Source organism: Gobio gobio (genome assembly GCF_949357685.1).
Source record: "Gobio gobio genome assembly, chromosome: 3".
In the NCBI taxonomy this organism is placed as follows: Eukaryota; Metazoa; Chordata; class Actinopteri; order Cypriniformes; family Gobionidae; genus Gobio; species Gobio gobio.
In genome coordinates, this window is record NC_137099.1 from 9,240,990 (window position 1) to 9,256,512 (window position 15,523).

Below are 15,523 nucleotides of genomic sequence, written 5' to 3' on the forward strand. Positions count from 1 at the left end.
TATGTGTTTTATTAGACAGGTGAGAAACTGTTTGGATACATTCATCGACATAAAACAAATCATTGTTATACAGCTCAACACAGTCTTATTGTTTAAATCTCATTTTCCATATTTACCGCTAGTACCATGTTTTACCATGCCTAATATCGATCTAGCTCACTGCAGTGTGCAACAAGTGTCTCATAGGAGCGCACGCACAGAGTAGCATTACAACATAACTTTCAACACACTCCTAATATGATAAAACAGAGCGCTTGTCTGCAGCATAATAAAATCTCTGCGAAATCAATGCGTCATCAAGCTAGGCCTTTGTTTTGAATAAGCGACCTATTGCGGCAAAAAATTACATATTGTTGCTTTAAAGATGGTGTGGAAATCAAAAACTTGTATCATTTCGTCCACATCCATTGCAAATCACACAGTTTTTACTTATTTTTCGACCTTTTCCAGGTCAGTGCATTTACCTTTGGTTGTTTCACCAAGTGTATAGTGTAAATGCAGATATCGGATATGGGTCACTTTTAAAAGATGCAAGTCAAGTCAAGTCAAGTCAATATACATATACATATACATATATATATATATATATATATTGCTTTTAACAATGCAGATTGTTTCAAAAGCAGCTTCACAGTGTTAAACAGGAAAATAATGTATAGTTTATTAAAAATAAACAGAATTTTATTCAGCCGTACAGCCGTTCCGGAGAAAACGGTGATGTCATCAATTAATTTCAATTATCATACAATGACAATGTGGGCTTTAGATCAGTAATTAGATCAGTAATTAATTTTATATGGTTAATTTAGTTTAGTAATTAGATTTATTTGGATATTTAGTTGAAAATTTTATTTGTCCCCAATTGAGCAAACCAAGCCAAAGGCGACAGTGGCAAGAAACCAAACCCCATCAGGTGACCTAATGGAGAAAAATAAACCTTGGGAGAAACCAGGCTCAGTCGGGGTGCCAGTTCTCCTCTGGCCAATTTACAAGCAGCGTATGATTATTATTCTGGCAACTTTACAGGTCAGAGGTCATAATAGATCGGAATATTCGAAAGATCGGAGGCATCACGCCGGAGACGGGTTTTTTGAGGATGATATGTCGATTAAACAATTATTAAATTGCAATATTCGAAAGATCGGAGCCGTCAGGCTGGAGACGAATTTATTGAGGATGCGTATTAATTAAACAATTATTAAATTGCAATATTCAAAAGATCGGAGCCGTCAGGCCGGAGACGAATTTATTGAGGATGCGTATTAATTAAACAATTATTAAATTGCAATATTCAAAAGATCGGAGCCGTCAGGCCGGAGACGGGTTTAGGTTTTTGAGGATGACATATAATTTTAACAATTATTAAATAGGAATATTCTAACAATCGGAGTCATCACGCCGTAAAGCTGGGCGTCAAAAAAAAAATTACACATTTAAATAGTCAAATCGGAATTTGCAAGATTTGCAGTGTAAATGCGGCCTATGATTTCATGTTGACTTTAAACAACAGGCCCAAAGAAATGTACCTGGGATTTAGAATTTTATTGGCAATATGCAAGACAAGAGAATAAACATAGCACACAATCATCTCTGCCAATCAGAGAATATCCAAAATCATTATTCCAACAAAAATAGTTTGGTTGTTTTACATACATTTAATAAATGTAGGTTTTTTTTCCCCTCTGGTTTTTTTTGTTTACTGGATTAGTAATTTGTAACCGAGTTTAGTTAACCATGCATTTCTTTTAATATCGGATATTGCTGAAGAGGCTTGTGATTAACAGAAACAAACGACAGTAGCATTCAGGCATACAAGTAACTAAAGTCATCTAGGCAGGTCACAGCTTGAGCAGAGTCACAACTTAAAACAAACAATAACAATAAAAAAAGAGGAAGGGGAAAATGAAGGTGCAAAAGGCAAATATATATTTTAGGATAAGTACAAATTCCATTTCCAGTCTGAAACACATCAATGAAGTTACTTAATCATTTACTATAAAGTTAAGCGAGACAAAACCTAAGAAGAAGAGAAACGGTGCAATTGTACTTTACAGCTAAAGTTAGCAAGTTCTATCTAAACTTGGTACATACTAATACTGCGATGCAATCAAATTTGCCAAGGCCTTGGATGCAACAAAGCAATGGGAATTAAACTAGTCTAGTTTCATCATCATCATCATCATCTAAGACTGCTAACCCATTTTGGTAAAAGACATTGCATAGGATGTCTTGGCTGCATTTTTCTAGTGATCTTTTGCAGTTCGTCCGACCCTAGTACACAAATGCATGCAATGTGTGGGAATATTAACCGTTTTTTTTAGTAATAAACCAGAAGTTTATGGGCTGAGCCCAACTGGGAAGTAATGATGTGAAACTGAATATTAAGAGTCGATTTGCACTCATTCAAAGTTCAGAAAAACCTTCCATTTTTACCGAGTTCATTTCAGAGCGTTTGGCAGAGATACTCGCTTTATTTTTTCTCTTCTTCCTCTTCCCCTCAGTGGGATCCAGTCCAGTTCATTTGACGGGTTGCAAATCATCAAGGAATTTCACATTAGGGAGGAATGTTTTGGTGAGGCGACCTTGAAAGAGACAGAGTGAATGAGAGTGAAGCTTGTTTTTTGGAGGTTTGCCACGATGGCCTTCATTGTGCAAACTGCATATAAGCAAGGTTATGAGAGCCATTATCAATGAAGCAAATTACATCCGGCTTGCATGTCCAAGTTAACAAAAGCATAATCAGTTCGTGTGTTGTTCTGGAACAAATTCAAGCCAGGAAAATGTGTTTTAACACGCTTAGTTACTCCACACACTAGGCACTTCCACAATAGGGTAAGAAGTGTATTTAGACTTTTTTTTTTTTAAAAGATACTAATCATGTTATTTTGCTGCAAGGCACTACAAGACATATTAGATAAACTACTTTATCTAACGTTAAAAGTAACAATTTTTTAACATTTTGGTCAGTCCTGAATCATAAAAATTAATCATACAACAATGCCATGATCACATGTTGTTATTATATTAAAATTAGGGCTGTCAAAAGATGAATCGCGATTAATCGCATCCAAAATAAAAGTTTGTGTTTACATAATATATGTGTGTGCACTCTGTTAATTATTATTTATATATAAATACACACACAAGCATGTATATATTTGAAAAAAAAAATATTTTTATATATAAAACATTTATATTTATATATATTATATAAATGTATTTACAGTATATAGATGCAAATATTTCTTAAATATATACATGAATGTGTGTGTATTTATATATAAATAATAATTAACAGAGTACACACACATATATTATGTAAACACAAACTTTTATTTTGGATGCGATTAATCGCGATTCATCTTTTGACAGCCCTAATTAAAATATTTGTACAAAGGAATATTTGTAATTATTAACATTTTAAAAATTATTTATCTGCATTATCCAATTAAATTATCATAATTTATCATAACAATCTTATCAAAATTGACATAAATTGTAGTGTTGACTGAATACATCAAGCTCATACAGATTTATAGTAAAAATGATCAAACAAATATTTTTGTTCTGTTTAATTTTAGGCCTGTCACTTGTTGCACCAAACACATAATCAGTTCTCGGGTTGGTGTCGAAAAAAAAAGAAGAACAAAAATCAAGCCAAGCCAATTTGTTAATGCATAAATCGGCCTCAGTAAAGGCACATTTCACAAAGACAGACTGAATAAGAAGGGAAATATATATTGTTTTTATTTTTATAAAGTTAGTTGAGACATATACATACACAAATGTGAAATATCTCAAACATCAAAAAATCATTTTTGTGTCTATATCATCCAGTCCTGGTCACATGCAAGTTCCCAGAATGTTTTAAACACACATTTTGGCTGCTATTTCCATGCTTGGTTATTATGCATATTAGGCAATTCCTGACCAAAGAGGAAGTTTTCCATCTCAAGGCAACATTCAACAAATAACATGACAGCCAAAGTAATTAGTCTCACCACAAAAAAAAAAAAAAACAATTTTGCTCTCAGTTTCAAATGTCGAGTCTTGAGTAACAGCAGCCAAATATTTAACCACAAAAAAAAACAAAAAAAAACAAGTCAGATACTACTGTAAGAGTAGAAACAGTAGAGAGAGAAACAGAGTAGATCTGTGCATGATGAATCATCCCTTTACGCCACAACTAAACCAATCTATAGATTGATATCAAATATTAGAAAACTATTGCATTAAAGTGTGTTAGAATCTGCATATATTTTCAGCACAAAATATTTTAATAAATGCACAACATTTGTTTTTACATGCAAAAGAAAATTCTGACTTGTGTTGTTAAGCGAACAATGGCAGACGGGGGGAATACTTTGAGAAACTTAAAAAAAAAAGTTATTTTTGCTTTAGTTGATTATAATGAATATCATAAAACCGAATCAATCACTATCATTTCTTATCCTAAATAGCAATGTAGCCAATTTTCTCTTATATATATATGTGTGTGTGTGTGTGTGTGTGTGTGTGTGTGTGTGTGTGTGTGTGTGTGTGTGTGTGTGTGTGTGTGTGTGTGTGTGTGTGTGTGTGTGTGTGTGTGTGTGTGTGTGTGTGTGTGTGTGTGTGTGTGTGTGTGTGTGTGTGTGTGTGTGTGTGTGTGTGTGTGTGTGTGTGTGTGTGTGTGTCCTGGAAAATTCTACATTATGGGGACAAAGATGGCTATATATATATATATATATATATATATATATATATATATATATATATATATATATATATATATATATATATATATATATATATATATATATATATATATATATATATATATATATATATATATATATGTTTTTTTAATGAAAAAATGCGGAACATTTTTCTGTGATGGGTAGGTTTAAGGTTAAGGGGATAGAATTTACAATTTGTACAGTATAAAAACCATTACATCTATGGAAAGTCCCTATAAAACATGGAAACCCAACATGTGTGTGTGTGTGTGTTTCTTTAATGGCATCCTCACCTCTAGTACAAGAGGAAGAAGCGGGTTCGGAGTGAAGACACCATGCTTTCTGACATGTTACGCACTTTCAGGTAGTTCACGAACCCTCTGAAGAACAGCAGGAGTCCTGGAGTGGATGCAAAACAGGTCATAGGTCAACAACTAGATGTTCTAAAGAAATATGTGAGGGCCGCTTGCTACTCACATCCACCAGACAGAAACGCCTAATTGCTTAAAGAAGAAAAAGCATGCCTAACTGGTTTTAGCAAACAACACTACTTGCATATGCACAAAGAGAATATAAGAGTGCACTGCGGCCATATTATTTCACACAAATACAGAATTCACAAAATAATCCATTATAGTCTAATCACAGCAGGTACACTAACACAAGGATTATTGTTTGTTAATATTATCTACTCTGACAAAAAATGCATTGAAGTCATAATGCATTTAAAAATGCAAAACAATGTATTTTGAGTTCCATTTTAAATTTAAAGTCATGTTGTCTTGTAGTCAGTCAACCAGCAGATGGTGCTAGAGTACTGTAGAAAACATGGCTGGTGAATGAATCAAAACAAAACTCCTCAGTAACTATTTTAACACTGATACAAGTCCTGTTTAAGGGCTTACCAAGAACCAGGAAAATCCACCAGAGCCAGTACTGCCCATTGAAGTATCCAGTAAAGTAATCTGAAAACTGAAAAGAAGAAGAATACCATTGAGTTTCACACTCATAACACAACATCTTTGATTCACAGTCATTTTCACTTAGTTAGTTTTCCACTAAACTAATTGAGAGCTTCTTTTCCTCCTGTGTGGGTTGAGTTAATCGATAACAAAAAGAATAATTCAGAGACTCACCCTCACAATGAGGATCCATTTGATAAGAGAGAGTCCGAAGCCGCAGATGGCACCATATCGGCCCGCAATGGTGTTGGTCAAACAGAAAGACAAGCAAAACCCGATCCAGTTGAAAAGAAAAGCCACTGGTTACAGAAATAGAGAGAGAGAGAGAGAGAGAGAGAGAGAGAGAGAGAGAGAGAGAGAGAGAGAGAGAGAGAGAGAGAGAGAGAGAGAGAGTTGCATTAATGAATGACATCAAATATATAAGTATCTTAAAGGGTTAGTTCACCCAAAAATGAAAATTCTGTCATTAATTACTTACCCTCATGTCGTTCGGAACAGAAATGAAGATATTTTAGTTGAAATCTGATGGCTCTGAAAGGCCTCCATTGGCACAATGGCACGGTTCATTCTCAAGACTCTTAAAAGGTACTAAAGACGTCGTTACAAAGTCCATCTCACTACAGTGGTTCTAAAATAACTTTATGAATCGGCGAGAATAGTTTTTGTGCGCAAAAAAACCCTAAATAACGACTTACATAGTGATGACGATTTCAAAACAAGGCATCATGAAGCTTCGAAGCGTTATGAATCAGTGAGCCGATTCATGATTCGGATCGCGTGTCAAACCGCCAAACTGCTGAAATTTGGCGATTCAAACCGCTGAATCGACTCGCTGATTCATAACGCTTCAAAGCTTCATGATGCCAAAAGTTATTTTAGAACCACTGTAGTGAGATGGACTTTGTAACGACGTCTTTAGTACCTTTTAAGGGTCTTGAGAGTGAACATTGTGTCAATGGAGGCCTTTCAGAGCCATCAGATTTCAACTAAAATATCTTCATTTCTGTTCTGAAGATGAACGGAGGACTTACGGGTGTCGAACGACATGAGGGTAAGTAATTAATGACAGAATTTTCATTTTTGGGTGAACTAACCCTTTAATGTACCCTGTAAAAACCTCCATGCACAAATACTGTGATTATTCTGGGGGGGGTTTTATGTGCTGACAAATACAAGTTGAAAAACTGCTTCATATATTGCAAAAGATAGTGATGCATTGTTAATGACTAGTCATTAATTAAACATGACTGGACTATGATCAACTGCACTGCAATCTATTTACCGCATATGAAAATATGTGAAGTGCAATACATCACAAGACCACCAGATGGCGCACAAGGAGCACAAATGGAGGAGGTCAACATGCCAACACAAAGAGGCTGGCTGCATCCAAAAATCAAATAATCTCTTAAGAAAGTACTTATTTTGAACAAGTTATTACTTTGCGAGCTCTAAAAAAGTATGTTCTATATAGTATGTAATCCGGACGTACTAAATCCACCATGTTGTCACTGTCAAGTGAGCAACCAGCATCAGTTGTCACTTCACTGCCATTCATAACTCGTCTCCCGTGGCCTTATGGAATAGTAAAGTGTCCATTGTATGCACACTTCAGAATCTTGCCAGAAGTAGTAGGTCATCCGAGTACTTTTTGCCTCCTCTAGTACTGCGTAGTACTGTGAATTCGGCTTCTTTTGTCATATACTGTTTTACACCTACAATATAGTAGGGAAGTATCTGATTTTGGATGCTGCCACTGTGTTCTTAATGGCATACTAGTGTATTGCATACTTTTTAAGGCAGCTATCTACGCAGCTTCTAAGGCAGCTATTTGCACTAAATTCAATAGATTCTATTTACACCTAGTGAAAATAACATTTTCTTAGCGATGATATTTACACTAAGAGCAAATAGCTGGAGATGCTATTTACGAAGTGAAAATAGTGATATATTCTATGTACACCATGTAAAAGTAGCAGTTCTTTACAATGTGTGTAAATAGTAATTAGATGCTATTTATACTTTATTTTGACAGATACATGCTTTTTACACCTCAGTTTTGTTGTACATTAACAGGATGCAAGTGAACTACTGTATTTGTTACAGTATTTTTATTATCTGACATGCATTTGACAGTAATATTAAAATAATCTCTTTACAACAAAACAAGTGAAAAATAAACAACCATCTAGGCATTATTATTATTATTAGTAGAGACGTATTATTATTACTTAGAGACGTAGCTAAATCTACTGTACAACAGTAGCCCGATATATTCTGTCAATTAAAAAAAAATTAAACCAAACTTTTATTTTGACGGGTTGCCGTGAAGATATTTCAGTGTCTGTGTTCATTATATAACAGTTTCTCAAATGAAACGGCAAATTCTCATGAAGTGACAGTTTATGCGTTCCGTGTCCTCATATAGTGTCCATAGACTGAATATGGACGTAGAGAAACTGGGGGAGGTTTTCGCTTGATAGTGACACACGACAGAGATTACAAAAATAGCGAGCATATAGCGTGTATGTGTATGTGCGCCCGCCATCCACACAGACAGAGACGAAATACTACTAAACAGCGGACATGCTGCTAACCATAGACAGTAAGCTGCTAACACGTTTTCATTTCTTCTTCTTCGCTGCTCTAAACAGGGGTTGCTTGTGGCAACACAGCACAACTTCCTGTGTCTGCAATGCATTCCGAGCAGCGAAGAAGAACCGTGCAGTGGTTAGGCAAAGCTTGCGGTCATAACTTGGTCTTGTTTAAAGGGGTGGTAAAACACATTCTTTTGAAGGCTTGATTGTGTTTGTGGGGTGCACTGTAACATGTGTTCATGCTTCGTTTAAAAAAAAATTGCCTTATTTGTCATATATTTGACCTTTATTCTACACTGCTCTGTCCCTCCTTGTAAAACGGTCTGATGCTTTCCGGGTTGTATGAAGCCAGTCCCTCAAAAATACGCAGTGGGCTCTGATTGGTTAGCTGGCCCAGTGTGTTGTGATTCGCTAACCGCCTAGTGTACGTTTGTCGGAAACGTCACGCCCCTTACCGGAGGCTGTGCTTTGGTCATAGAAACAACGGCGTCAATAAAACCATATGAGCCCGAATCAGACCCAGAACATTTGAGTGAAGATGATCGAGCAGAACCTGTTCAGTCCTCAAGAGTAAAGACTGCGGATCTATAATGATCGCTACTGAATGGCACTTTAACTTTTGTATTTTTAGAACGATTATAGCCAAATATCTGTCGCAAGAACTAACCCAAAACGAACACTAAGCACTGGCTTTAACTAGTAAGTTAGCCAAATCACACACAGAAGCATGTTTAGCAAGCCTGTAGATAAACAATACATAAAAGCTCTAATCAAAGAATCATTTACACTAATGTCAGGTTCGCTGTTGAGATTTTAACGTTATTGTTTGTAATGTTAGGTGTTCGTCGGATAACATTAAGTATGAATGAGCATTTAACAGACTGGTTTGCAGAACAGTGTTGTCATCTGTTTACTTCCTTGCTACAATGTACAACCTATTACAGGAAAACACATCGATGAAAAATACATCAGACTTACAGGTTGTGGCCCGTAAACAGCTTCTGTTTGTAAATCCAGCTTTCAGGACAAGCCGTTGTGCATATCCTGTATTGAACTCGCGAAGTTTGTGGAAGTTTGTGTTGTCCTCCGTGAAATGTGCAGCGTGCGCGTCGTGCATCCACGCACCGGCAGTGTTTTTTTCACGCAGCTGACGTTGTGTAAATCTGGCATTGAAATCGCGAAGACGGTGGATGTTTTCCTCTGTTAGATGTGCTTAGATGTTAGATCTCCTCTGCAGGGAGCCCTGCGCGCGCCTGATTCCCCGCTGACTCAAACACACGTGCATATAACATGCTGTATGTTAAACGCTCTGCAACGCACCCCCGTCCCAAGGAAGGCTGAACAGAGCAAGTGCCCCAGACCTGCAATCCGGATGAAAATAACAGCGTTTCCTCGGCATCGCGGCAACAACACTCCAGCCTACTATACCACAACAGCACCGCGATACAAAATGGCCTCACCCCCTCTTATTTAATATTCTCGGAGGAGGAGTTTATGTAAATATTGAGCCTGTTGATGTCACCAACCCTGGATGAATGTGTGTAGTCGCCTACCGTCCGTTTGCTGTAGTTCTTAGAAACTGATTTCTTTAAAAGCAAATATCTCCCTTTGCTTTAAACTTTGAACGTTGTAACTTTGCAGATGTTGTTTATGCTCAAGCAGCAACATTACACGCTAGCTAAAGTTAGAATAGTGAAATCGTGGTTTACCACCCCTTTAAGAAAATGGTATCGGATCGGTACATGGGTTCAAGTACTCGCCGATACCGATGCCAGAATTTGTTGTGGTATCGGTGATATTTCCGATACTAGTATTGGAATCGGAACAGCTCTACTCCGGAGCGACTTATAGTCCAGAAAATACATTATATCCTTAACCCTTACGCTTTACTGACTACGCCGCTGAAAATATGTGCGTTTTTTTATCTTGTTTGGCCCAACCAGGCACTGTTAGGTGGAGTTGGACTTGCCAACAAGGCACGCTATTTGCACTTGGTGTAAATAGACACTCCGTATTTTGGACAACAAAAGAAGTACGGAAGCAGTATGCATTATGAAATGATAAATTCTTTAACCTGTCAAGCGTTAAAAGGTAGACAAAACCTTACTAAATTGCATGTTGGATTCAGTCCAGTCATCATGTTGCAAATAAATAAGGTTATTTTGCATTCATAAAATGTAGTATGATTATAATAGAATGCTATTCCAAACAGTCTGCATGACTTACTGAAGAAGGCCAGCATGAAGATTCCATCATTTCCCACCCTCAGCTGATCAGCGTCACTGAAGTCATCCCGAACTGGAAAATCCTCATCCTTTTCAAGTAGATGGATAAAGACAAACATGTTTTAGAAGCATACTAGATGGCAAAAGTGGTTCAGAAATCACCATAGTTGTGATCAAGCACAATGTTTACATAACTGGACCAACCTTGATAAACAACAGTGTACTAAAATGACACTTAGATGTTAGCCAATCACAACAGAGGTCACTTACATATAGACGGCACAGAAGCAAAAACAGTGTATTTAAGTAAGAGTCAGAGAGTAGGTGGAAAATACTTATAACTCCTGTCTTAATGCATGAAAACCTTGACATATGATTGCAATTTTCTCTATTGAATTCTCTGGAGGAAGTCACTGATAAAAATGAAGACAACAACATGGTGATGCAACTCTTAATTCCATAGCTTTTTCAAAGCTTGATTACTTTCCTTTCAGCAAACACTTTCATCCAAAAGCACTTCAAGTGCACTAGCAGCAGGGACAGTCCCTTCAGAGCAACTTTGAGCTTGAGCATTTAGTTCAAGGCCTTGTGTCCACAGATTTTCTGTGAAATCTTTTTTTGTTTGTTTTGCTTTTAAAGGAAAAGTTCACCAGAAAATGAAAGTCTTGTACTTAACCTCATGTTGTTCCAAACCCATATGACCACAAAAATGCTTTTTTTTTGTATAATGTCTCTGCTCTTTTCGGTCCTGTGAAAGTGAAGGGCGATCAGCCGTTTAAGCTCCAAAATAAATGACAAAAAGCACGACAAACATATGAAAGTGGTCTTTACCAGGGATTTTCAAATTGAAATTGTATAAAATTGATACTTAAATAAAAAAATAAAAAATTTTTTTTAATAAATTGATTTAGAACAGTACAGTACTATATTGAGTACAGGACAACATTTTATGTAACAACAGACACTATATATTTTCCTAATAATATTTTACATACATTTATATTTTTTCATATTATAAATTGGGTCTTTATACACAAAAACATAACTGGCATTAGGATACGCCTCCGTGCGTCTATGGCATCTTCTAAAAGACTGAAAACCCCTGGTCTGTATGCTATAGGCCTATCACAAGTATTTAAAGTCATACGATAGCTTTATATGAGGAAAAGACTGACTGACTCTTTTTTTTGTTGTTTGTTGCATTACTACGAAATACAACACAAAAGACGTATCTGACTGCAGGACTACTTGGGGATTCTATGATACTTTCTTGGAACTGGACAGTCCCTTAGCCATTAACTTTCATTGTATGAATTACCTTTTGTACAGCATCAGTATTCTGCACAATGTCTCTATTTGTGTTCCACAGAGTTTGAAATGAAATGAGGGTGAGTAAATGGCAAATTTTTCATTTTTGTGTGAACTACTCCTTTATGATCCAGCCTACGCCCAGCCCGGCTCAAAACAGAGCCGTTGTGGTTGTATAACAAGCAAAAGTCTTGAATAATGCTCTAATTCATTCTTTGTTTCTGTAGTGATTTCATAACAGGGTTTGAGCACTTGGGTGCATGCTCTCTCTCTCTCTCTTTCTCTCCGCACGTCCTCATTTTGCCAATACAAAATAATAATAATAATAAAAGTTTCTTGAGCACCAAATCAGCATATTAATCAGCAGATTTCTGAATGATCATGTGGGGATCATAACATTGCAAATGTCTTTAGTGTCACTTTTGATCAATTTGATGCATTCTTGCTGAATCCTTGCTTTTCTTTCGGAAAAAGAATCTTACTGATTCAAAACTTGTGAATGGTAGTGCATGTATACATTTTAAATATGTAGTGCTGCATAATGGTTTTATTTTATTCAGTAAGTCTAACATTTTGACTTTATTCACATTTGTAGTTCGGTTCGCTTGGTTCGGACCAAAACAGAAAAAAAAAAGCATTTAGTCCTGGTCAGCTTAACATTCTCACATTGGCATTTTTAACACCGAACCTACAGGGATAGGGATATGTTCATATCCTTTTATGACGTATATTTTGCAAAGGAACTTCAGGAGTCAAAACAGGGGCAAGAATCCATCCGTGTCACACACACAAATGAAGATCTGTTGCAAGGAGACGCGGTTCTGATGCCGAACTGTGATGGGAAATATCTTGACTGTGACGAGAAAAAAAAACAGATATGCTTGAGCATTCTGTCCTTTTTAGGGTCGCATCTTGTGACATCATGTCCTGTTTTTGGTTCGTTTACATGTCTTTGGTCCGTGTTGCGTTCATATTTAAATCTAATCGCACCAGAGTTTGTTTGGAACCAGAGCGAGACCCGGTTTTCCAGCGTTCTCAGTCCACTTGTTTGGTACACACCAGGGTTCCGATGGCAGCGTTCACACTTATTCAAATGAACCGCACTAACAGAGCAATCGCACAAGGATTCGTTTTAAAGGTCCCATGGCAAGAAATTGTCATTTTATGCGGTTTTTCAACATTAATATGAGTTCCCCTAGCCTGAATATTGTCCCCAAGTGGCTAGAAATTTTGATCGGTGTAAACCGAGTTCTGGGTGTCTTTCTCTGCCTTTGAGAAAATGACAGGCCAGACTAGCCAATCTTGAAGTCTCCTGTTATGAAGTCAAAACAGGAACGGTTACCTCCCTTTCCTCCGCCCAGAGATTTTGGCACGCCCATGCAAACGCCATATTTGTCCTCAAGAGATCATGGCTTGTGAACGAGTGAATGCTGGCAGTTTCTCAGTGTTTGGATGTATAAATGAAAACAGAAGTCTTTTTTCAGTTCCTTCTGATCTGTGATCAGTGATTTCTGATGTGTAGCTAATTATTTATTATTCGTGCACCCACTGCGGCTTCTCTCTCTCCCGACAGAACGGTGTTTTCTATCTTGTGAGTCAGTGTTTTTGTACGTCGTCATCGCGTCTATCTGTTCTAAAATGTGCATACAGTCGTGAGTTTCTGCTCAGCATCGGCAGAGTCACATCTTTAGAGATAAACCTCACACACGCCGAAGCTCGGGATGTACTGACCGGTCGGCCTTCCACATCACCGACCCCCAGTACTGCATCTCGCCCACAGCGGAGGCGCCATACGCGGCGCAAGATTAAGCAGAAGGGGGGTAAGCGTGAGGGTGTCCGGGCTAGCCAGCTATCCACACAATAAACTGGATTACATTCGATTACTGCGCTGTTGTGTCTTTGTTTGCGCTGTGTACTCAATGCTCTTTTCATATGATAGGAACATATCTAAAAATAATGCTATAAACAACACTTACTCGTAACTCGTTCATCTCGAATGCTGTAATGGTACATTGCATGTGTTACAAAGTTGGTAATAAGGATGAAGACGGGCTCGGCGTGACTGGGACTCGTGTTTATTCAGAACTCTCAGATACAAACACAATAAACTTGCGCTGACAGTGCTCTCACAACTCAGTAATGTTAGTTACTATAAATAACTTTGTTAGCAATCGCACCGTCTCTGGTCCGTGATGTCCGGTTCGCGAACGAATCATTCTTTTGAACCGGTTCTTTTTAGTGAACCGAACCAGTTCACCAAATCTGACTGAATCGTTCTAAACGGTTCGCGTCTCCAGTCAGCGCTGATCCATAATTTACTAGAGTTACTAACTTTCTGACATGAGTGACAGCCCCTCCGACTAGAAATAAACTAATAACCTGTAGTATATGCTAGTAACTACAACAGTTCACTGAACTGAGACGTACTGACAGAACTGATGAGAAGTGAACTCCGTCTCTCTGGCAGCAGGGTCTGCTCATGCCTGCTCGTAGACCTCGTTAAACCACACCCCCTCCGCTACAAGATCTAATACTCATTTCAAATGCAAAGATGTCAGCCAATCACAACAGTGGGCATTTTTACTGAAGTCTCACAGCAGACACGCCTCTTGAAACAGGGCATTCAGCCAGAGGGCAAACATCAGTATAGAAAAAATGCCTTTTATTTCTAAATTATGACCTTTTATGATGTAAAAATCATACTAACAATATAAGTACACCTCAGGAAACATTATAAAATAATAGAAAAATGCCATGCCATGGGACCTTTAATAGAACCAAACATGCCAAGTGTGAACACACCTATAGACATCACCTTGGAACTCGCTGTGTGGAGGTTATTGCACAAAAAATGCTCAGAAAAAGGAAGTTAGTTCTGAGAAAAGCATCATCTGATGTCAGTTCGTTTGACATTCGGTTATCTAATGCAATGACATTCAGACATTCTTAAGACTGCACAAATAATACTTTTTGGGGCCACATTACATAACACTCACTTCTTGATCTGAGCTCAGAGAAATCAGAGTAACTGAGAGATCCTCTATTTAGGTCATGGTTTTTATGGCACACCACATCCTCAAGAGGTTCTCCTAACTTATGTTACCGCTAAAAGCAAATCAGACACGATATTAAATACAAATCAAGAGATGCTCCGTTTCATTTTCAGATCATTACTACAGCAGTCTTCCTTCCTTCGAGGGAATGTTTTGGACTTTAGCGAAGCCACAGTGGAAAGTTGTGTGAATCGAGGACTTCATTCTGCAGAACATGTGGGCGTGTAGGTGGATGAGATACTCACTCGTGGAATGACCTCCACCGCTGAGGCCGCCATGGCTGCTGCTTTAGCCTTCTCTGCCTCATCATAAGTGGGCAGAGACGTGGCAACGCTGTATGGTGGCGGAACGGGAAATTCCCCTGGAAATGAGCTCTCTGAAAAGTGATAAAAAACACAGGACAGGTCATATGCCACACATTTCTAGCTATGAGTATTCCGGGGGAGGAGTATTTCAAGGGAGCGCTGTATTGATATTGCTTAGTCAAGAATCTCTATTACTAACTATTGCTCATACTTAGAGATCTGAATAAAACCCATAATGCACTGTAACAAACCGTGATGCACAACAAGCTCTGCAGTGATCGGACAAGTTTCTCCTTGCGGATGATAAAACTTTCAAAAAGACTTTAGACTTATAACCAAAGTCAAATAACCAGCCACC

The 15,523-nt window shown here is 37.6% G+C and overlaps 1 protein-coding gene across 1 annotated transcript in view; it reads right to left on the bottom strand.

Annotated features, from left to right (window-relative positions):
- Positions 1-639: 639 nt before the first annotated feature.
- ndfip2 (Nedd4 family interacting protein 2) overlaps positions 640-15,523 on the bottom strand; it is a 39,818-nt gene continuing 24,934 nt past the window's right edge. The window contains exons 3-8 of the mRNA XM_079813030.1: positions 15,106-15,236; positions 10,501-10,588; positions 5,852-5,976; positions 5,621-5,687; positions 5,009-5,114; positions 640-2,582 (exon numbers count right to left, since the gene is read on the bottom strand). Coding sequence (XP_079669156.1) covers positions 5,011-5,114; positions 5,621-5,687; positions 5,852-5,976; positions 10,501-10,588; positions 15,106-15,236 — 515 coding nt within the window. The 3' untranslated portion in view covers positions 640-2,582; positions 5,009-5,010. The remainder of the gene's footprint in view (positions 2,583-5,008; positions 5,115-5,620; positions 5,688-5,851; positions 5,977-10,500; positions 10,589-15,105; positions 15,237-15,523) is intronic.